We start from the raw sequence: 23,143 nt of genomic DNA on the forward strand, positions 1-23,143 counted from the left end.
GGTCCTAACTAATGCTCATTATGTTTTGCTATCATTGGCTGTGAACAGTTCAGACACCGGCCTACTAGTGACATCCTATTCCACGGACAGGACCCTAACGAAGCAATTATGGTCCTAAGGGTCAAATTCGTTCTCCTGCTATACCACTAAAATGTGGAACACCCTACTGAAGGCCTTAAAGGAGTGCAAATCCCTAACGTGCTTTAAAACGGCCCTGAAAAACCACTTACAGGCGGCAGCTGCTCCAAACTGGTAACAACTATCCTGTCCTAACCTTACCCCCCCCCCCACCCCCAGACCCTCCTATTGTAAATAACTTTTGCACTGTTTTTGTTTCTTTTGTTTACAAGTGCTTTTCTGATATAGATCTACTGCACAGTACTGTGTTCTATCTGTCTGTCATTCAATGTTATGAGTTAAAGAGAAGGATCTCAACGGAAATAAGCATCGCCTTACCAGAGTTTCCTTTTTGTTGACCTTGTATCAGTGTTATGAAACTGTACCTTTTCCTATGCAAAATTTCTAATACATAACTCAATCAATCAATCATCGATGGGAAAGTTATTGTGGGCATTCTATTCCTGGAAAGATCGCATGATGAAAAAGTAGACATTGTGTTTTAAAAACTATGACAACAATGATGTCACTGGTAGGCAGGTGTCCACAGACATTGACAGAGTAGATAGTGTTTTTTTTTCTTTTCATTTTGAGCATTTGTGTGTTCCAATTAGGCTATATGAACATGGAGAAAATGTTGCCAGTTGACTAAAAGGTTGTGTCCAATTTGGGTAAGTTCTCAGAATCTGCTTAAGAATCTGGCTAAAAAGGAGATTTTAGATTTGGAGGACCCCCTGTAGTAACTCTGAGGACCCCCTAGGGGTCCCAGACCCCCTGTTGAAGACTCTTGGTCTATGGTTTCAGGCCCTGCTGTGGCTGAACAGTCCGTTGCTCGAGTGGCAGTCTCTGTTGCAGTTTCTGCAGATGTACTGTGGATGTACTGTGTACTGCCTCTGTGTCTCAGAGGAGGGCTGTAAAGAATACTTTTTGACACATGTGCCAAAGTGTATTCCTCTATGAGATTCTATAGGTGTTTTGAGTCAATAGCCAACACTGTAGGCAGCCATTTTCAATTGTGTCAATAACTTCCTGTTCAAGAGTTTTGGGGCCAAATTCTATGCTTTTTGGAGATTCTTTTGGTGTCTTTTGAGTCAACGGGTCAACAGTTTAGGCAGCCATTTAGAATTGTGTCCATAACTAACTTCCGGTTTGAGATTGTTTTGGGGCACCCCTTCTAGGATGTCTTAGGACAGGGGTCTTCAACAGGGGGTCCGGGACCCCTAGGGGGTCCTCAGAGTTACTACAGGGGGTCCTCCAATTCTTTATGTGATAGAAACCTTTTTTCTTGTTCTTTATATTAACCACTTGAACCCTAACGTCCATATTCTGAGAACTTTAGCCAAAACTAGCCGATCTACGAGCTGAGCTTGTAGATCGGCTATTTTTGGCAAAGAGGTTTGGTGTAGAGGGGAAAAAGAGCAGACTAAGTACAGAGTGAAAGGTCAAGTTTATTAAGTATTGACGGTTCAAGTGGTTAATATATCTGAAAACACAAATTGACATGAATCCAAAATACACTGATGATCGTGCTGTCAAATGATGAAACTATATGGAATCTGGGGGTCCCTGCTTCATCTCTCTCTCAGCTAAGGGGTCCTTAGACATCTGTAACCAAATGTCATGCTTGCATCCAACGCGTAACGAATTCTCCCTTATTTCCCCCTACTAAATGATGTTTCTACTAAATGATGTTTCTACCCAACAGAGAGAGGATATAATTGACCTCTGCATAGCAGGGACGTCCTTCATCTGGTTGTGATTCATAACATTAAATATGATTGGATTACACAGGATGGATATTCATATTCACACATCACATCAGCCACCGCTGATGATCATTAACCCATTCAGGCCTAGAATTATTGAATGCTTTAACTATTAAAAAAATAGCAGATATACAAGCTCACAGCGCGGCACCGAGTGCCGCACTACGAGCTTGTAGATCTGCTATTTTTGAAAAATCGTGAAAATTAGAATTTTGACCCGATTCTATAAGTGTCTTTTGGATCCTTCTAAGGTTTTTGGGAAAAAAAACTACATTTCTATGTCAGCAATCTGGCCAGCCATCGTCAAAGAAAAGGTCCTTTTCGCTCAACTGGAGCTCAGTTAGTCTGTTCTTGAGAGACTACTATGTCAGTGGTTCTCAAACCTTTTCATGTGAAGGACCCCCAAAATGATATGTATTTGGCCACGGACCCGCATCTCAAAATATTTAGTTCCAGGGACCACCCAGAAGCAATATTTTAGTTACAAACGTTCGCTTTGAAAATACATGTATTCACAACTTTTTCAAAAATAGCAGATCTACAAGCTCACAGCGCGGCACTCGGTGCCGCGCTGTGAGCTTGTATATCTTCTATTTTTCACTGGTTAAAGCATTCAATAATTCTAGACCTTAATGGGTTAAATACCAGACAACCATTAGTACTGACGCTGTGGCTGTAATGAAATGGACGCTTAAATTAACCGTTAAATATTTAAGCGGTCGCAATTAAACTTTTCCCTCTTCTTTGGCACCGGTTGAAGAATGTTGCAGCGGTTCTTTTTTATATCTCTGCTGGTGTTAATTAAGGGTTCTTTTTTATATCTCTGCTAGTGTTAATTAAGGGTTCTTTTTTATATCTCTGCTAGTGTTAATTAAGGGTTCTTTTTTATATCTCTGCTAGTGTTAATTAAGGGTTCTTTTTTATATCTCTGCTAGTGTTAATTAAGGGTTCTTTTTTATATCTCTGCTAGTGTTAATTAAGGGTTCTTTTTTATATCTCTGCTAGTGTTAATTAAGTGGAGCGTTTTATCTTGTACACCAAAACGACAGACAAGACAATTCTCACTCTCATTCTTCTGTGTGTCTGTCACTGTGGAGACGTTGTCAGCTACGAGCGCGACGCTCTTAATATCGTTATAATTCATATGACACTCGTATTATTGTTATCATTCGTTGAGCTGCGTGTGTGTTGTCGGATTAGTCTCATACAGAATGTGTTGCTGCTCTCAGTAAGAGTCTTTTGAACCTGGAGTTGTTACATACTTCAACATTCATAATCCCAGCTGTCAAATCGGCTGTCAAATACAGAATACAGAAATAGATCATGCTGCTTGTCAAAGGAAGAGGATTGTTCTCAAACTACAATTCAATAATCTCTAGAATCAATATTTTGAGAGATATTCTGTATTCTACCGAAATTATTTAACGCCCTCTGAAAATTTGGTTTATTAGTGTAGCAATTGTTCCTTTGACTTAGAACTTGTGAACTATATGTTCAAAACCGTACCTTTTGGAACATTCAGTGTCTTTGCAATTGTTTTATAACCTTTTATTTTTTTGCACAGAGCAATAATCTCTTCTCTGAACTTGTCTGACCCTTCCTTAGACTTAGCCATGTTTCTAGCTGCTCTAATCACAGTCAACAAGTCAACACACTAGTCAGACCAGATTGCACATCTGATGCAACTATATTAGTCGATTGCAGTTGTATTACAGATGTTTTTAGGTGTAATTAAGAGTTGAATAATTGAAAGTGACATTGAAAGTGGCATTTAGCATTGAATTTGGAAAAAGAAAAAAAAAACTTTTGTTGAGCTAGTCCCATTGTTCTTGTATGATTTATTTATTTCATTCAGTTGACAGTTTGTGAATTTAGCCAATAAACCAGATTTGCAGAGTGGGTTTGAATACGTTTGAGCACAACGGAATATGCATGCATGCGTGTTTGCGTGCGTGCGTCTCAGACAGTACTTTAGCCCTTGGATGTAATTTCCCACAGTTCAGTGAGTGCATCTGCTTTGTTACTGGAGAAAGTTTTAGAAGTGATCATTGTACATTCTACACTTCAGTAGGATGCTCTTCCCAGGCTCCTGGGAGGAAGAATAATAATAATCATATCATATTTACAAAGCTCTTCTTGCAAGGTAAACCATCCGGGTTGTATTTGACAAGACAGACAGATCTCAGAAAGTCAAGTCACGGTTCCTAGAAGTACTGAGCTGCAGTGCAGCCTTCAGCAGGCATGGAAGAAACAATATCAGGAAAACTTTGAAGCTGGATGTCCTTGTTTATTTTTATGTTTAAGAGATATTTTAGCTGACCTGATACTGTAAAAATAGGCCTACATATGAACCTGATGCGTGTAATCAGAGCCGTCTGGGAGAAATGCGAGGCCCTGTGCGAAGTCCTGTGCGAGTAGCCACATGTATCACAGTCAAGCTCAAATTATAAATAACAATAGTGTAGCATATGCCCAAAGATGGTGTATGAAACAACAGAGATGTCCATACATTAGCATAAGGTGTAATATTAGATTTGTAATATTTTTGAATACTTTTTTTAGTTGTTGTACCTTGCTGCCTACAATATGTCTGCTCTGCACATTGTTGTAAATGTTATTTTTGTACACAGGGCACCCAAACGAGACCCTGGTCTCAATGGATTTCCCTGAAATAAAGATTTCAATCAAATGTGTGTCCTCTGATAAGTAAACCTCTTCTTGTTGTTTATACCAGTAGTTCTCAAACATGTTTGTCTAAGGTCACACCTGTATTACATTGTTACATTATAGAACCTTACATTTAGGTCATATTACGGCACATACATATGTAAATCTTTCCCACTAAGCTACAGTATGTGTCCTGTAGGAAAACGTTAGAGAATAGTTTGAACATAACTTCATACTTGATTCATTTAACCAGCATCCCTACTATGGGGGAAACATTCACCAAAAACAATTGCGGATCTACAAGTGTGTTCCAACGTGATGCGTCAAGGTCATGTCCAGGGAACTTGAGCATCATGGCTGGGGCGTCTCCAATAATCTCCCACTACAGAAACGTGATATAGGCTCCTGCCCGCATAAGGACCAGACGTATTCAAAGACTTGCACAAATATTTACGTCACCTCACGTCACCAGGCTTTCTACAAACCTGGTATAAGTTTTGAGTGGCAAATCGAGTGGCAAAGTGAGTGGCAAAGTGAGTTTAACGTTGTTTAACGTCGTTTAATACAATCAGATAGGACTGTTCTGTTTGGATGTATGGTCTGTCAAGGCCAGAAAGTAATTTTTTTTGCCACTCAGTAGGCGTTCCCGCATACGTTCCGGGTATGATGATGATGTCACACACATACCCTCAATTGATCCGGTCTAGGCGTGGCCTGATCCGGCAACAGGCAGAATGAGCGGCGTAGTTTTGTTTTGGTCTCCCCTGTTTGTTTCCCCAATCACTATTTAAATGCTAGAGAAGTGAAGTCTTGCCAGTTGCTGCGAGTTGGGGGGGGGGGGGGGGGGGGTGCTACTGGTCCAGGCGCATACCACTCAGGCATTGCCACATACGCATGGATGTCGGGCGGCGGCGCCAGTTCGATTCCCGATCCGGACAACATTTGCCGCATGTCGCTCACCCCCCCCCCCCCCCCCATTTCCTGTGAGTCTACTCAGTAGAGGCTTTTATGCCTTTATTAGATAGGACAGTAGACTCTACTGTCCTATCTAATACAGGCATAAAAGCCTTTATTAAAAGCCAAATCTTTAAAACTGTTTCCGGTTTGGTAGTTCCAGCCAAATTGTCAGAACCGGTGCCAGGAAGTGTATTCGCTGTCCCTCCAAAGTGTAGTCAGTCTGATGACTACAACATGACGTAGGTTGTTTCCGCTTCCGACTGGATCAGAAACCCAACATGCTACTGAATCCCAGGCTACCCAGCTATGGGCGGTTTAGTTCAGACCTTCTCCATTACAGCTATAGAGCATCGCAGTGGCCGTGGTACTGGTGCCACTAAACAAATCTCCTGTTCATTTCCTCATAGACTTTCACGAAGATATTTAGAACAATTATGTTAAGCATAGAATCCAGGATGTCATGATCATAAAACAGTTTTTTCTGTGCAAAGAACATTTTGAAAATCGCTAAAACAAAGGATATTTATTAAATGTATCAAATAATGAAATATTAAAATACGTTTTCATATAGGATCAAATGTTGTATGGTCATGATTCACTGCCATCCTGTATGGCTTGGTTCTAGGCTTTACACAATTGTTATAAATATTTTTTGTAAAAGTCTATGGGGAAAATGAATGGGAGATTTTTTTGTCACACCACTTCTGCTGCCATGCTCTATATGCTGTTAGGTTCAGGTCTTCTCTCTACGCTGCTCCAAACATCAGAGATTCAGCTGAGCCAGCACACCGTGCACCCAGCAGCATTTAACAGACTGAGGGATCTGGACTAGACACACACATCTCTATCTCCTTCTACTTAATAAAACATATGGTCGCTGACGGGTGGAAACCTTGTACGTCCAAAGCCGTTAGGAATCGGAAAAAATATATTTATAAGTTGGGGTGTTCATTCTTTGGATCCAATGTGGTAGTTATTGAGTCCCAAGCTCTTGGTTGTACTTTTCATTGGTGAAATACCCTTCCCATATAGACACTTTCACTTTTACATTAAAACATTTGCAAAAACTAGTAGATCTACAACCTCACAACACATCACATGATGTACTGTGATGCGTTGTGAGCTTGTATATCTGCAATTTTTGCCACTTTTCACTGTAGTAGGACAATGAAGGGTATTCATTTACAAAATAAGGTTGCAACATGGAGATAGAGGGTTTCTGCTGCCCGACAGTAACCATATGCAGCCTAAGGGAGGCTACGTGTTTTACAACATCAGCTAAAAGCCCTCTCAGGACCTCTCTACTACTGTACGTCTAACTATAGGGTATAACATCTCTACTCTTATATAAGAACATATAATGTATAATACAAGTACCAAAGATGGGAGGAACCATGGACAGCCGGGAAACACCTTGAGAAAGAGCAGAGGAATGTATGAAGTTGTGATCAATTCTATAAAGACGATTCATACATTTATTAAAGAGGAGCCAGAAAGTAGTGTACGATAGAGAATGAGCTCAATGTATCTCTTATGCATGAAGGCTCTGACACTGTGAATAAAATACTGACTCTCTCTCCACTCTCAAACTACAGTAATATTCACTAACACACTCAGTCTCCAACTACAGTAATATTCTCTAGCACTGACTACAGTGAGTGGTGGAAGAATTGCTGAGAGTTTGAAGTAAAAAGTAAACCCCTCTACTGAGATGCTCTTATGGCTGCATTGCTCATCCATACTGCACATAAATCCAATACCACCATGTAGAAATGTACTCTGTTAAAAGTTTAAAGTCCTGTATGCAAAATGTGACCTGGCTAAAAGTACAAAAGTAGGATTGGCATCGAAATGTTCTTATAGTGCCAAAGTAAAAGTAATATATGTGTTTTCTTTTCAAAAGCTATCACACACACAAAAAAAAAGAAAACTAATCTACCCATCTACAATCCCACAGCGCATCGCATCACGTTGTGAGCTTGTAGATTGTCTATGTTTGAGCATAAAATAGGGCTTAAGTGGTCAATGTATTTGCACCACTGACTACAATTACTACAGCTATGGAGACCTCTATCCAGCTATGGAGTCTATCTATGGAGTCTATCTATGGAGTCTCTAGACCTCTATCTATGGAGTCTCTAGACCTCTATCTATGGAGTCTCTAGACCTCTATCTATGGAGTCTCTAGACCTCTATCTATGGAGTCTCTAGACCTCTATCTATGGAGTCTCTAGACCTCTATGCAGCTATGGAGTTTCTCTAAGCTTCTATGAAGACACAGCAGCCTCTACTACATCTTACCCTGCATGACAGTGATCCAGGCCACAACCCTAGCGGTGGCTGTGGAGGGAGGAACACACTCACATCACAACCCTAGTGGTGGCTGTGGAGGGAGGAACACACTCACATCACAACCCTAGCGGTGGCTGTAGGAACACACTCATATCACAACCCTAGTGGTGGCTGTGGAGGGAGGAACACACTCACATCACAACCCTAGCGGTGGCTGTAGGAACACACTCATATCACAACCCTAGTGGTGGCTGTGGAGTGAGGAACACACTCACATCACAACCCTAGCGGTGGCTGTAGGAACACACTCATATCACAACCCTAGTGGTGGCTGTGGAGGGAGGAACACACTCATATCACAACCCTAGCGGTGGCTGTGGAGGGAGGAACACACTCACATCACAACCCTAGCGGTGGCTGTAGGAACACACTCATATCACAACCCTAGTGGTGGCTGTGGAGGGAGGAACACACTCACATCACAACCCTAGCGGTGGCTGTAGGAACACACTCATATCACAACCCTAGTGGTGGCTGTGGAGGGAGGAACACACTCACATCACAACCCTAGCGGTGGCTGTAGGAACACACTCACATCACAACCCTAGCGGTGGCTGTAGGAACACACTCATATCACAACCCTAGCGGTGGCTGTGGAGGGAGGAACACATTCATATCACGGTGACATGTGCTTAATGTCTACACCAAACTGAAGATATGGTGCAGCACAATGAGTTAGAACAAACATGACACAACCGTTCTAGCACAGCAATGTTATATATGTTAAAATCTTGTAGGCGTTTAATCCAAAGCACGTATATGCAAAAAATATGTGTGTGTGTGTGTGTGTGTGGGGGGGGGGTTGGAGAACCTTCTGTGGACATGCCCCCTTTCACAGCTTAACACATTATATGCCCACGTGGTGCCCACACGCCAATCTCTTTGATGTTTACGTGTGCCCAACGACACGTTCGACGTGTTGTACAGTAAACTATACTGTACTGTAGCTACTGTACTTGGCTACCGCGGTGATGAAACAAACTCCATTTCCCAAAATGCAGCGTGAAATCACGTGACCAGGACGTGCTGTCTGTCTCGTTGACTTCCTGTTTAACGGCTGCACAAAAATGCAGTTTTCTCCGGATTCTTTTCCTCTTTTTTCTCAAAACGGCGGCCTCTTCTACCGGCCGTACCACAAACGCTGTGGCTTAGAATTGATAAAAAACGGTCGCGAAATAAACAGGACATGCTTGGATTACATTTACTCGGATTACTTTTCTCGCCAGTACTTCGAAGGTAGGTAAAATGGCGGGTTGCCATGGGCACCAGCAAATTAAATGTTGAATAATTCTGGGCACCCGATGTGTTAACAGACCACTCCAGACTAAATAATATCTATATGCTAATTTTCCTACTTATAAAGATCCCAGATGACCGTCCATGGGGTCTATTAGGCTGTCATCCAGTTTCCCCAGCAGACCTCACAGCACAGAGCGGAGCTCATACGCATATTGCTGCATATGCAATTTGTTGCATGTGTTTTGATGAGTTGTCATTACAAACACATCCGTGCCTTGGTTGTCCCACACAAGCTGTCTCATAAATCAGGCTTTGGGGTGACCGTTTGAACTGCCAATCAAAGTGACTGCTACGGGCCAATCACAGAGCGCCTTTTCTGGGACTTGGCGAAACCCACAAATACTGGTCGAGCATCAAATCACACACCAATCGTTTCAGTAATAGTTTTTTTTTTTGCCCAAGCAGTCAGGTTGCTGAACGGTTGAAACATAGGCAATAGCCACTGCACACACTTTTTAAGCTGTACACTGTTACACTGTATGGTATGGGATGTAGGTCTACACTTTTGTTGGTAACTGGCTTGCTCTTCCCAGCAAGCACGGTCAGGACCTGGACCAATCAGTGACGTCTGGATTGGGGCCAGATCAAGTCAAACCATGACTAGTCAGATCTGGCCTAGAATATCACCTGATTTCAACCAACATAAATCCTGCCCACGAAAACGGACATCCTGGATTAATCAGAGAGGATCTGATCGAGGCCAGATAAATATCATAACTAGTCAGATACGTCCCAGAATATAACCTTACATGCTCATATTTCAACCTACATCACAAACAATAACAATAATCCTGTCAAACAAAAAAGGCCATATGACGTCCTGGTAATGACGTCAAGATCATCCCCATATGGGCTGTGATCTGGCCTGGTTCTGAACGTCACCGGAGTCACCGGAGGACATTATCATAACGTCATGACGTCATTTGGCTTGCAGGGTTAGCACAAGCTGCACAAGCTGCACATTGTATGGATATATGTGACAATAAACCTGAACCTGAACATAAGAGCATAAGCTCTGTTTAGCAGAGTGTGGATGGAGGAACTCACCCTCTGATAAACACATGCGTTTATTTTATTTCTATTTTATATTTTCGGGACTTTGCGAAACACATAACCTCTGTTCAGCAGAGTGTTGGCCAGTGTTGTGTTTGACAGCACATTTTGATTCAGTTTTAGTCATAGTCTTTTGAATAAAATGTCATTTAGTTTTAGTCTAATTTTAGTCGACTAAATATCATAGGATTTTAGGCGACTAAATCTACAGTTGATTTAGTCAACTAAAATGTATTTTGGCAGAGATTGATGGCATCGTAATGACTGATTTTACACTTGGTTTGCGTGCTGAAAATACAAGCTCACAAGCTTGTAGATCTGCTATTTTAAGCGAGCAAAACCTGAGAGCAACCAAACATAAAATGACTCTCTTCCCCACCAGTCCCTCCCTAACGTTTTAGTCTAGTTTTAATTTTGTTGACAACGTTGTCAATATATTTAGTCTTATAGTTTTAGTCATCACAGCTTAGTTTTTATTTCGTTTTTATTTAGTTTTTGTCAGTGACAAAAACACAGTCGACAAACATTTTTTGTCATAGTTTTAGTCGACGAAATCAACACTGGTGTTGGATGAACTCTTGTTGACTTTGTCCTCAAAGGTACGTATGGGTTTGGTTTTGCCAGAGGTTCTGTTTTTTACTACACGCCTTTGTTTTTTCAAAGAGCGAAGTTTAGGCTAAAACATGCCCCTGGAGGCCTCCCATTGTGTCATAAGATTGGTTGAAATAAATCAAATATTTCTGTGGGGGTGGCTAAATAATCGGGGGGCGTTCCTAATGTAGGTACCTTTAGGGTTCTATGGAAACCAGTTTGGCAAGTGGGACAAAGTCAACAGGATACCACTGTAAGAGCATAAGCTCTGTTTAGCAGAGTGTGGATGGAGGAACTCACCCTCTGATGAACCCATGCGTTTATTTTATTTTTATTCTATATTTTCAGGACTTGGTGAAACACATAACCTCTGTGTAGCAGAGTGTTGATGAACTCACCCTCTCCAGCGTTATAAGCCAGTATGGATCTGGCCCTCATCTGCCTCCCCTCGGTGTTCTTCCCAGAGCAGGTGTGTGAGCACATCGTCCAGGAGGTCCAGGGGCTCAGGGCACAGTCCTTGGAGCAGGGCACCTCGCACATCACGGGCATGGGCAGGATGGCATCGCGGCACAGCTGCCTCTCCACGTACTCCCCTGGAGGGAGGGGCAGAGCACAGGGACAAATAATCATACATAATATTTAACCAGCATTAACAGGAGCATTGGAATACATGTACTTTTTGAGCGGCGCGTGTGTCCGTAGCCTTTTTCCTCAGCGTTTTGCCATAGTAAAATGTGTGTGTGTAGCATAGCCTGTACATCCTAGACTCAAATCCTAGTCTGAAGACGTTATGCAAGCACGACTCAACAGATATCAGCTCCAACAGAGCTGAATGACTATAGATATGTTTTTGATTTACCAGACTGTAAACCACAAACTAGAAGTTATTAATCTGTTAAATTCTCAATGCAGACCCTCATTTTGTTGAATTAGATTTTTTTACTTAACTCATATATATATATTAGGAATTATAAGACATAACACTTTAAAAGTATTATGTTGAAAATTATTATGAAAGTGTAAAAACAGTATATCTCCAACAGTTTGTGGAACAACAGTATAAGTCCGTACAAGCAATATTCAGCAGACAAAGGGAGCAGATAACATTAAAACAGACAATTGAACAAAATGAGGGGGGCGTGCATTAACAATTTAACAAATTAGAAATGACTAGTTTGTGGTTTACAAAAAATATCTATATTCCAAAAAATATATATATATATGGACTTAGACTGTTATTCGTATACTCAATTCTCATAGCTAGTCGTTGCTACAGAATGCTTTTTTCAGTAACAAGAGGGAACATTTTTGAGCGGTGCTGACCGTTCCTACATCTGGCTTTGTGTATATGTATATCTGTCCGTCCCAAGCTTCGTGGGACATCATGAAATGAACTCATAAAACTCATAAAATGCACAACTCACTTCAGACTGACAAGCACTTGGAATAGTAGGCATAAGATTTAGTTTGACTCGCTTCCACAGATAAATATTGTTAAAATAGACAAACTACAAACTCACGACGGCTTGCATAGCAGAACGGATATTTTCACATTTGCTTCCATCTTACGTAATATTTGACAATTTGGCCAAGTTGTTATTGAAAAGGTCTTGCAGATACTGTATATTGTGCATAATGTATGTTGGTTTGTTTGTTTACTGTTAATCATCTGGGGACCCCCCAACATTACATACTGCTGCTTGGTTGTACATCAAACATTAAACTAATCATCTGGGGACCCCCCAAAATACTGCCGCTTGGTGGTACATCAAACATTAAACTAATCATCTGGGGACCCCCCAAAATACTGCTGCTTGGTTGTATATCAAAGCAGCCTTTAACACATGCAGGAGAGGCTGTTCATTCATTGGTTGTACAACACATAGCCTTTAACACAGGGGAGGCAGCTCATTGGTTGTACAACACATAGCCTTTAACACAGGAGAGGCAGCTCATTGGATGTACAACACATAGCCTTTAACTCAGCGAGCCAGCTCATTGGTGCGTGGGCGTATAGTGTTACTACCAGAGCAGAGCTGAACCTTTGCTCCTCACAGATGTTCAGGATCTCCTCCATGTTTAATGCATCCAGGCCTGGAATTATTGAATGCTTTAAAAACAGCAGATATACAAGCTCACAGCGCGGCACCGAACATTTGTGAAAATCTTTAAATATATCTATTTTTTAAGCAAACATTTGTAACTGCAAATTTTGCTTCTGGGGGGTCCCTGGAACTAAATATTTTGAGATGGGGGTCCGTGGCCAAATACATATCATGTTGGGGGGTCCTTCACATGAAAAGGTTTGAGCATCACTGACATAGAAACATAGGTTTAAAAAAAAAAAAAAAAAACCTTATAAAGATTTAAAAGACACTTTTAGAATCGGGTCAAGAATTGCACAATGTTCACGATTTTTCAAAATAGATTTTTCAATATTTAAAGCATAAAATAATGCGTTCCTGGTCTAAATGTCTTAATGCATCCAGTGTGAGGAGAAGGTCAGCCAGCAGGATAAATACACCGCATCAATAAAACCACACACTGTAGCATCATTAGAGGAAGAGCTCTGAATGTCTGACAACACGGACGTCTGCCAAGACATCTTGTTCTGAATGATTTACCCAACGTTAAGATAACACGCACGCACGCACGCATGCGCACACACACACACACACACACACACACACACACACACATACACACACACACACACACACACACACACACACACACACACACACACACACACACACACACACACACATGCATGCACGCACACACACGCGCACGCGCACGGAGCAATGCAATATAACCGCAAACTGATTGATTCCGTCAGCCCCAGACTAATACAAACACGCTCAAATGAATCAATTACATCATAATTAGTGGTTGATTATCCAACAATGTGTTTTTGTTAAATAAACATAATTGATTCTTTCATAACCGATGGTCATCATGAAATGTGGGTCATGATTAGCCTGGTGTTGCTCATACTAATTCCTCACTGCGTATCGGATATTAGTCTGAACTCGTGGGCAGAATTTTCATTTCCAAGGGGTGGGTTAAAACAAAATGGCTCTGGACACGATTGGTTAGACCAGACCAATGCTGGGCCCTGATTGGTCCCCCAAATCTCTGAGGAGAGGAAATGGATTCACAATTGAGCGGGGCCAGACCCATATTCACCAAGGGCAAGTTTTTGTTTTTTCCCAGGCGGATTGGTCTGGTTCCAGGCTGGGTCATGATGACCACAAGAACAAGATTGAGCCTGCTTAGGAGGCCCATCACCGGGCTGGCACTTTACCCAATCTGGGGGTTCAAATCCACCCTTTACCCAAAGGGTCTGGGGGTTCAAATCCACCCTTTACCCAATGGTTCTGGGGGTTCAAATCCACCCTTTACCCAATGGGTCAGGGGGTTCAAATCCACCCTTTACCCAATGGGTCAGGGGGTTCAAATCCACTTTACCCAATGGTTCTGGGGGTTCAAATCCACACTTTACCCAATGGGTCAGGGGGTTCAAATCCAACCTTTACCCAATGGTTCTGGGGGTTCAAACCCAGGAGTAGGACGGAGGTTCCACACTGGCAGTACAAGATACAACAGCTGTGTGTGTGTGTGTGTGTGTGTGTGTGTGTGTGTGTGTGTGTGTGTGTGTGTGTGTGTGTGTGTGTGTGTGTGTGTGTGTGTGTGTGTGTGTGTGTGTGTGTGTGTGTGCGCGCGTGCGTGCGTGCGTGTGTGTATGACTGAAACTGGGGAGAAAAGGGAGTTCATAGAAACCCAGAAGAAGCTGGGAGTGGAGACCAAGGACCACTTCTCTACTGGCCTTGGAACAGAGGATGCCCACATCTATTCTGCTTTTCTTGGTAAATGTACCAACAAAAGCAGTATAGCACCACTACTGGCCAGCTGTGAATAGAATAGCCTTTCTTCAAGCTCAAGCGAGCCGTGAGCTTGCGGCTATTTAACATTTTTTTTTTAATGTTTTTAAAATAATCATTATAACAAAATAACAACCATGTCTCTACAGCTGAAAAAAGTGAAGTTTATGATCCAACTTGTGCAGCTTCAGTAAAGCCGTTGTCACAGCAAGACAGTTTGGACAGGTGAACAAGGATGAAGGTAATTATTAATTAATGTGCGTGCGTGCGTGCATGTTAGTGTGTACCAGCACCAGGGACGTGCTGGGCCCCTGATTCAGCCCGGGAAAAAGAGTTGTAGAGGCCCTCATTGTTTTGAGCGCTATAGAGAGAGATCTCTCTCTATAGCGCTGCTGCTACTCAAAGATTTGCCATTTCAGATCATGACAAGTGACAAGCCAGTGGGCCAATTACTGTACATGAGTTATATTTCGTTGTTGTCTGGTGGAAACCATGTATGTCCAAAACCGTTTGTTTTGTATTCATAATTTTAAATATGATTTAAACTAGTGAAAACAGCAGATCTACAAGCACACACCGCCTCGCACCGCGAGGCGTTGTGTGCTTGTAGATCTGCTGTTTTCACTACTTTTGTGCAACGGCCTTGTATGATGAAGCAGGGCTTTGCGAAAGAATTTACAAATTTGAAACTTGGAGATACGAGGTTTCTGCCCGACAGTGACTATTTACTTTGTTGGCCGCACAGCCCCCAAAATTGCACGAAGGCCGACATTTTATTTGAATTCTTTTCCTAATGGCCGGCCTGGACCGGCCGGGAATGAACCGGCCGTTCGGGAGTTGTCCCGCTTTTCCCAATGGCCAGCACGTCCCTGACCGGCACCATGCAGCTCCTAACACACAAACACAAACAGCTAATGTTGTAAAAAACAACACGGGCCACAATTAACACCGCATTACCATCTGCTGTGGTTCCCTGTCACAATGTCTGCCATGACAAGATGCCAGGAAGACTTCACGGACATTTTTTATAGGGGGGGGGGGGGGGGGGGGATGGACAAGACAGCGGCTGACGGACAGGACATATTAAATGTGTAGACGTTTGGGGGTCTTTTCAAGGATGTGGCCGGGCGGGGGGGAACGGGATGTATTAACCCATGAATACCTGGACATATTTTATACTTAAAAGTAGCAGATCTATTATAAGCTGACAGCGCAGTGAGCTTGTATATCTGCTATTTATGAAAAATCATGATTTTCTTTTGCAAATCCTTTGAATATATATTTTTAAAAACGAACATTTGTAACTGAGATATTTGCTTCTGGGTGGGGTCCCTGCAACAACATATTTTGAGATGGGGGTCCCCGGACCAAATACATGTCATTTTTGGGGGGTCCTTGACATGAAAAATACTGAGAATCACTGATTTAGAAGAAGGATGTAGAAGACATTTATAGAATCGGGGTCAAAAATATTGAAAGACACTTGCACACGTTTTCACGTAAAAAAATTTTTTTTTTTTTAATAGTTAAAGCATAAAACGTGACATGGACGCGTTCCCGATCGCAATGGGTTAAATATTGTGAGATCTAGCAACTGTGGACGTCGCATCGATCCTGAACCGCAGGGGGTTCCTGCAAACCCCCCCCCCCCCCCCCCCATCTCATCATTAAGGGGGGGGGGGGGTTAAGATCCCCACCATGACGGAGGGGGGAGGGGAGGGGGGATAGCGGGGGGGGTGAAGGGTCAGTCACATGATGTGTCAGAAAGCCGCGGGGACGAAACAATCCATTCTCATCAGGAAGAAGACAACAGGAGGTCGATAAAGAAGGGGGGGAGGAATGTGGTGTATCTCTGGTCCATAGCGTTAGAAGGAGTTTTTCTTATGTGACGCTATGTCACTGATAATCCGAGAGGGGAGGGGAGTGATGCATGCTGGGAGGAGATCATTAGATTGTCAGTATGACACTGATGGTTCTGATGATGATGATGTCAGTGTCATCTGCCCCCATGGATTCATCACCGTCACATCCCCGAACCTGACAAAACCTGAAAACAGACGATCTACAACAGGGTTCCCCAATAGGTGGGGCTACTGTCTGGCCCACACCAACCCCAGTAATAATGGTGGTATAAGAGCAGCAACAACACTATCGTCATTGTTGGGCGGAAACCTCGTATCTCAAATTTGTACGTTCTTTCACAAAGTAAAGTCCTGCTTCATCATACGAGGCCGTCGCACAAAAGTAGTGAAAACAGCAGATCTACAAGCACACAACGCCTCGCACCGCGAGCACCGCGAGGCGTTATCATTTTTAAAATGATAAATGCAAAACGAACGGTTTTGGACATACAAGATTTTCACCCGACAACAACGATATCTGAACTGTCACTGGAGTAGTGGGAACGCCACCGTCGCCCCCTGCAATGTTGTGGCCCTCGGCTTGGTACCCTAGACATGATTCAATGTTGTGGCCCTCGGCTTGGTACCCTTGACATAATTCAATGTTGTGGCCCTCGGCTTGGTACCCTAGACATAATTCAATGTTGTGGCCCTCGGCTTGGTACCCTAGACATTAGGGATGGTCCGATCAGGTTTTTTGGAACCGATCACCGAGCACCGATCACAAAAGTTTGATCACCCGATACCGATCAATCACCGATCCGATCAAGTTATTATTTATATATTATTTATATTTTCTAAATGTTAATGTTTTAACTTTAATTAATTCATTCACTCATGAATTCATTTATATATTTGCCTTATAGTTATTTACCAGCATTACTATGTATTTATTATCATAGCAGTAACTAATTATTCCTTCAGCACAGTGTTGTTTTTGTCTTAGTCTTAGTCTTTTTGACGAAATGCTTCTTTTAGTCAGATTTTAGTCATTTATATCCCTGATAGTTTTAGTCTAGTTTTAGTCGACGAGAACTCAAAAGGTTTTAGTCCAGTTTTAGTCAATAGTTTTAGTCAAAAAGAAAAATGTGTCTTTAAGGCGGCTGAATGATTTTGAGAAAATATCTAATTGCAATTTTTATTTACGGTATACATTTTATATAGTAGGGTAAGTGGTTTTTGGTTAAAACAAAACATTATAGGTTAAAAAGGTTATATTATTTTCTTATAATAAATTATTTGAACCAAAGAAAATCACTTACACCAAGCTGAATATATATTGTGTAATAATACATTTAAAAAGCATTGGAGTATTACTACTAACTAGGCAAATTGGCAATCATGCAATGGTTCAGTTTAGTTATATTTCCAAAATGTAATATTTATAGGAATATAAAACATTATATTCAGAAAAAATCTCAGTAATGCTGTTGTCTGTTGCCTCTCATTATTGTCAAGGAAAGATGTACCTTATTTCGCTGCCTTGCTTTCATTATGCTCAAGGCAAAATAATTACCGTATGACACGTTTTACACTGTGAAGTAACTAGGCCTAGTAGGCTACTTAAGTACTGTACTGTGCATGATCTTCTAGATCTGCTATGCTCAAACATTTTGTATTTTTACTTTTGATACTTTATACATTTCGATGCCAGGACGTTTGTGCTTTTACTTGAGTACATTTTGAATAATGGACTTACTTAACTCGTAAGGGATTGCAGTATTGATACTTTTACTCGAGTATAAAATGCGAGTAGGCCTACTTTTTTCACCACATGGTTTCACCGCAAAAGAAAACATTACTTTCACTTTCAACGTTACGGCCAGTGAAGCTTGCATAAGGATTGGAACGTAACGATTACAATAACATCACTGCAGCGCGTGCAGCCACATGGAGTACTTTGGAACGGGAATAAGAACTTTTATCACACTGCTTCTCAAAGCAAAGGAATATAAAGGAATATGATTTGTTAAAAGGACAGCTTACCATAACTGGAATAGGAGCGTTCCACAGTAAGTAAGCCTGCATTATTTTCGTGGATTGTAAACGTTTCTTCTTTTCCAAAAAACGAACATATATTGACATCTTTCCTCAATCAGATGATTAGCTTTTATTTCCCAATACCCAGCAGACAACAACAAATAACACGTGTATTCTCATGCCGACATTCCAGCCAATGACACAGCCTGTTGCTGCATCCAAGAACGTTCCCCTATATGATTGGCCACTACTCTTACAATATTTTGCAGCTTTTCATTCATTTTAAACGTCGTTATCGTCTCGTCAACAAAAACAACACTGCTAGTTCAGCACTGTGGAAATCAATACCCCAAAATGGCCTCAAGTGGGCATACTGAACGGCTGGTTGATCGGATGCACCGATCGGATCGGATCGGTGAATTTACCTTTTGATCTAAACCACCGATTATCACCGATCACGCTTTGATCGGCCCGATCCGATCCATTGCCGATTGATCGGTAACATCTCTACTAGACATCATTCAAAGTTGTGGCCCTGGGCTTGGTACCCTAGACATAATTCAATGTTGTGGCCCTCGGCTTGGTACCCTAGACATGATTCAATGTTGTGGCCCTCTGCTTGGTAGCCTAGACATGATTCAATGTTGTGGCCCTCTGCTTGGTACCCTAGACATGATTCAATGTTGTGGCCCTCTGCTTGGTACCCTAGACATGATTCAATGTTGTGGCCCTCTGCTTGGTACCCTAGACATGATTCAATGTTGTGGCCCTCTGCTTGGTACCCTAGACATGATTCAATGTTGTGGCCCTCTGCTTGGTACCCTAGACATGATTCAATGTTGTGGCCCTCGGCTTGGTACCCTAGACATGATTCAATGTTGTGGCCCTCGGCTTGGTACCCTAGACATGATTCAATGTTGTGGCCCTCGGCTTGGTACCCTAGACATGATTCAATGTTGTGGCCCTCGGCTTGGTACCCTAGACATGATTCAATGTTGTGGCCCTCGGCTTGGTACCCTAGACATGATTCAATGTTGTGGCCCTCGGCTTGGTACCCTAGACATGATTCAATGTTGTGGCCCTCGGCTTGGTACCCTAGACATGATTCAATGTTGTGGCCCTCGGCTTGGTACCCTAGACATGATTCAATGTTGTGGCCCTCTGCTTGGTACCCTAGACATGATTCAATGCTGTGGCCCTCTGCTTGGTACCCTAGACATGATTTGGCCCTTGAGGAAAACTAATCGGGGAACCCTCATCTACATGCTCACAGCGGGGCCCTCATCTTGCCTAACCCTAACCCTCACATCCTTAAAGCCATGTGCAGTTTTTCTGATAGATGCTTTGCCAGGCCAGTTTGGAAAGAAACCAGTGATTCGTGCTTGCTGTTCACATCCTTTCTGTGTTCATTGTGTCAACTAAAACTATGACCAAAACTAAATGGAAACTAAACTAGAAGCAGTGCTCTTCCGAGCACAGGTCTCCACCAGGCCACACAAATTGCCCTGTTATAGCGCCACCATGAGGGCCATTTGAAAAATTTGGGGCAGAGGTTCTGAATTGGCATCCAGGGAGTGTGTGCGCTCATTTTAGGATCGACCGGGCCAACGGCGCCGGAGATTAGCTGTACACAAACTCGGAGGACGAATGGGCCTGTTATAGCGCCACCATGAGGGCCATTTGAGAAATTTGGGGCAGAGGTTCTAGATTGCCATCCAGGGAGTGTGTGTGCTCACTTTGGCAGCGTCCGGGCCAACGGCGACTGAGATTAGCTGCTCACAAACTCCGAGGACGCACGCACGCACGGACGCACGGACGGACGGACGGACACACGGACGGACGGAGGGGAAAACATACTCTCCCCCATGCCTTCGGCTGGTGGAGACAATCAAGACTATGGGGACTAAAACGCAGACCAAATAAACTGACAATTTTAGACGGTTGCCATGTTACAGAGGGACTAAAAGTAGAACTAAAGCTGACTCTCCACCAAACTACAAGAGACTCCTCCCAACTCCTTCAGACAGGCAGTCTGTGGCAAATCAAAGCAGCTGATTGGCATTAGAAAACATAATGTTTACATTGCCAAAACAAGTGTCAAAATATAATAAAAACTGTTGAAAATGGGGAACGTATATACAGTTGGAGGGGGCTCAGCATTGTGTAAACAGAGCTACCGTAAATTCTCTTATAGGAACCCGGGCTATTATTTGTCTCAAGAGTAGCGGGCACCAGGCTCTTGTTGGAAGCAGGACAGTATAAGAGACAAGGCTTTTATTCCTATTTCTCAAAAATATCAGAATGATTCAGATCAGATTTTTTTATTAGATACCGTATTTTTGGAAAAAAATATAAATATTATATATTATATATTAGGTTATTTATAAAGAAAAGCGTTTTTATTGGAAAATCATCATAGAAAGGCTCATACAGAGATAACATTCTGCTGTATTGTATTGCATTAACCAATTCATACTGAAAATCAGCTCCTCATAATGTGTATCAGAATAGAATACAGTCCACACAGCATACTGCTGGGGAATAAAAAACACTACATTTCCCATCAAGCTCAGCGGCTCGTTTCGTCATTCAGATGCGACTCTCCCTGGTAAACAGGAACCACAGGATACTAGCATGGATACTAGTATAGCCGCATTAGCTTCATTGAGCTTCATTTACTGTTTGGATTAAACTTCCACGCTAAAGATCTCATGTGCGGCCGTCATCCACGCCGATGTTCGCGAGGACTACGCACACGCACGCGCCCCGGTAAGTTGCCAAAGTCATCCGTCTTTGCCAAACGGAACGTGAAATGAGCGGCGTCCAAATATCGCTGCGCAGTTTGTAGACAGTGTACGGTAAATCACCGTAACAGCTGGCTTGGGATGTGAGTGACAGTCAGACAGAGTGGAGAAAGGTACTCCTGAATGATACGTAACGTAAAAAAAAGAGGAAAAAGGAGGCTCTTATTGGAGCGTCGGCTCTTAATTACTTAATTCAATTGCGCACCCGGAAATTAAAGCAGGTCCGGTTCTTTATTAAATATAGGATATTATTAGAGCATTTACGGTATGTCACATAGCGCTGTTACATATTATACAGGGTATAATAGCAGCAATCTCTTGCAGTCGCTTTGGTACAAATAGCAGCATTTTTCCCCTCAAAACGATTTAAAAGGGAAAGGCCTCAGAGTTAACATGCGTAGCAGCTTGCATCATTCAGTAAAGCAACGATACGGTAACGTAAGGAGCAGAAAGAGGAAGCAGAAAGCGTCTTGGCCGGAGGGGTTTTTAATAATAAACACACACACGGTTTAGTAGAAGAAACACGGCATGCATTTACAATGCAAATGACTGGTGGAGGAGCACACATTATCCCTATTAGACCTCCAACGCTTCTGTGCTGCGTTAGCTTTGAACAATTATTTGAATGCTTTAACTATTAACAAATAGCAGATATACAAGCTCACAGCGCGGCACCGAGTGCCGCACTGCGAGCTTGTATATCTGCTATTTTTCTAAAGATCTTGAAAAAAAAAAAGTCTTTGAATATTTTTTACCAGATTCTATAATGTGTTCTAAATCAGTGGTTCTAAAACGTTTTCACGTCAAGGACCCCCAAAATTACATGTAGCCTATTTGGCCGCCGACCCCCATTTCAAATTATGTTGTTTCAGGGACCCCCCCCCCCCCCCCCCCCCCCCCCCCCCCACACCAGAAGCAGAGATTTGAATTGCAAAAGTTTGCTTTGAAAAATATACATTCAAAGATTTGCACACATTTTCACAATTTTTCAAAAATAGCAGATCTACAAGCTCATAGCGCGGCACTCGGTGCCGCGCTATGAGCTTGTATGTCTGCTATTTTTCAATAGATAAAGTATAAAATAATGGTTAAAGTGGATGAAACAAATCGAGGTCTTAATTATTTATACAGCATATGTAGTGTTACTGTACTTCCACTCATCCTGTGCCTGTGGCTGCAGGATGCAGCGAGCGGGGAGCGTTCCAAACCCATTCATCACACCTTCACTTCACAGAGCGTGAGAACAGAACAGCAGTGTGTGCGTGTGTGTGTGTGTGTGTGTGTGTGTGTGTGTGTGTGTGTGTGTGTGTGTGTCTGTGTGTGTGTGTGTGTGTGTCTGTGTGTGTGTGTGTGTGTGTGTGTGTGTGTGCGTGCGTGTGCGTGCGTGTGCGTGTGCGTGTGTGTGTGTGTGTGTGTGTGTCTCTGCCCATGGCGAGCCAGGCAACCCCAGCACACATCAAAGGCAGCGCTGTGTGTTTTTAAAACCTTACACACATCATCATCATCATCATCATCATCATCGTTCCTCCACTGATGTAGAAGCTGCACCGCAACAACCTGCCTCTGCTCTAGGAAGACAACCTTCTATGAATACAGGCTTCTGTGCATTTACTGTAGTGTTGGGTGTAACGTGTTAAAACTATCTGCGTTAGTGTAACCTGTAACGGATTACTTTTTTGGGTAACGGAGTCACCTAACGAGTTTGTTTGCCAATTTTCGTCGTTTCGTTATCCAGATGCCACATTTACGCTGTTTCCTGAATGAATGAGCCG

At 42.5% G+C, this 23,143-nt stretch overlaps 1 protein-coding gene across 1 annotated transcript in view; it reads right to left on the minus strand.

Annotated features, from left to right (window-relative positions):
• The window catches only part of LOC308293231 (thrombospondin type-1 domain-containing protein 7A-like), a gene marked incomplete at both ends in the record, with an annotated part of 287,387 nt that overhangs the window by 168,083 nt on the left and 96,161 nt on the right, over positions 1 to 23,143 (minus strand). The window contains 1 exon segment of the mRNA XM_080735667.1: positions 11,201 to 11,395. Within this exon segment, the coding sequence (XP_080591793.1) occupies positions 11,201 to 11,395 (195 nt within the window).

The sequence above is a fragment of the Nannobrachium achirus genome (assembly GCF_963921795.1).
Source record: "Nannobrachium achirus genome assembly, chromosome: 10".
NCBI classification, from domain to species: Eukaryota; Metazoa; Chordata; class Actinopteri; order Myctophiformes; family Myctophidae; genus Nannobrachium; species Nannobrachium achirus.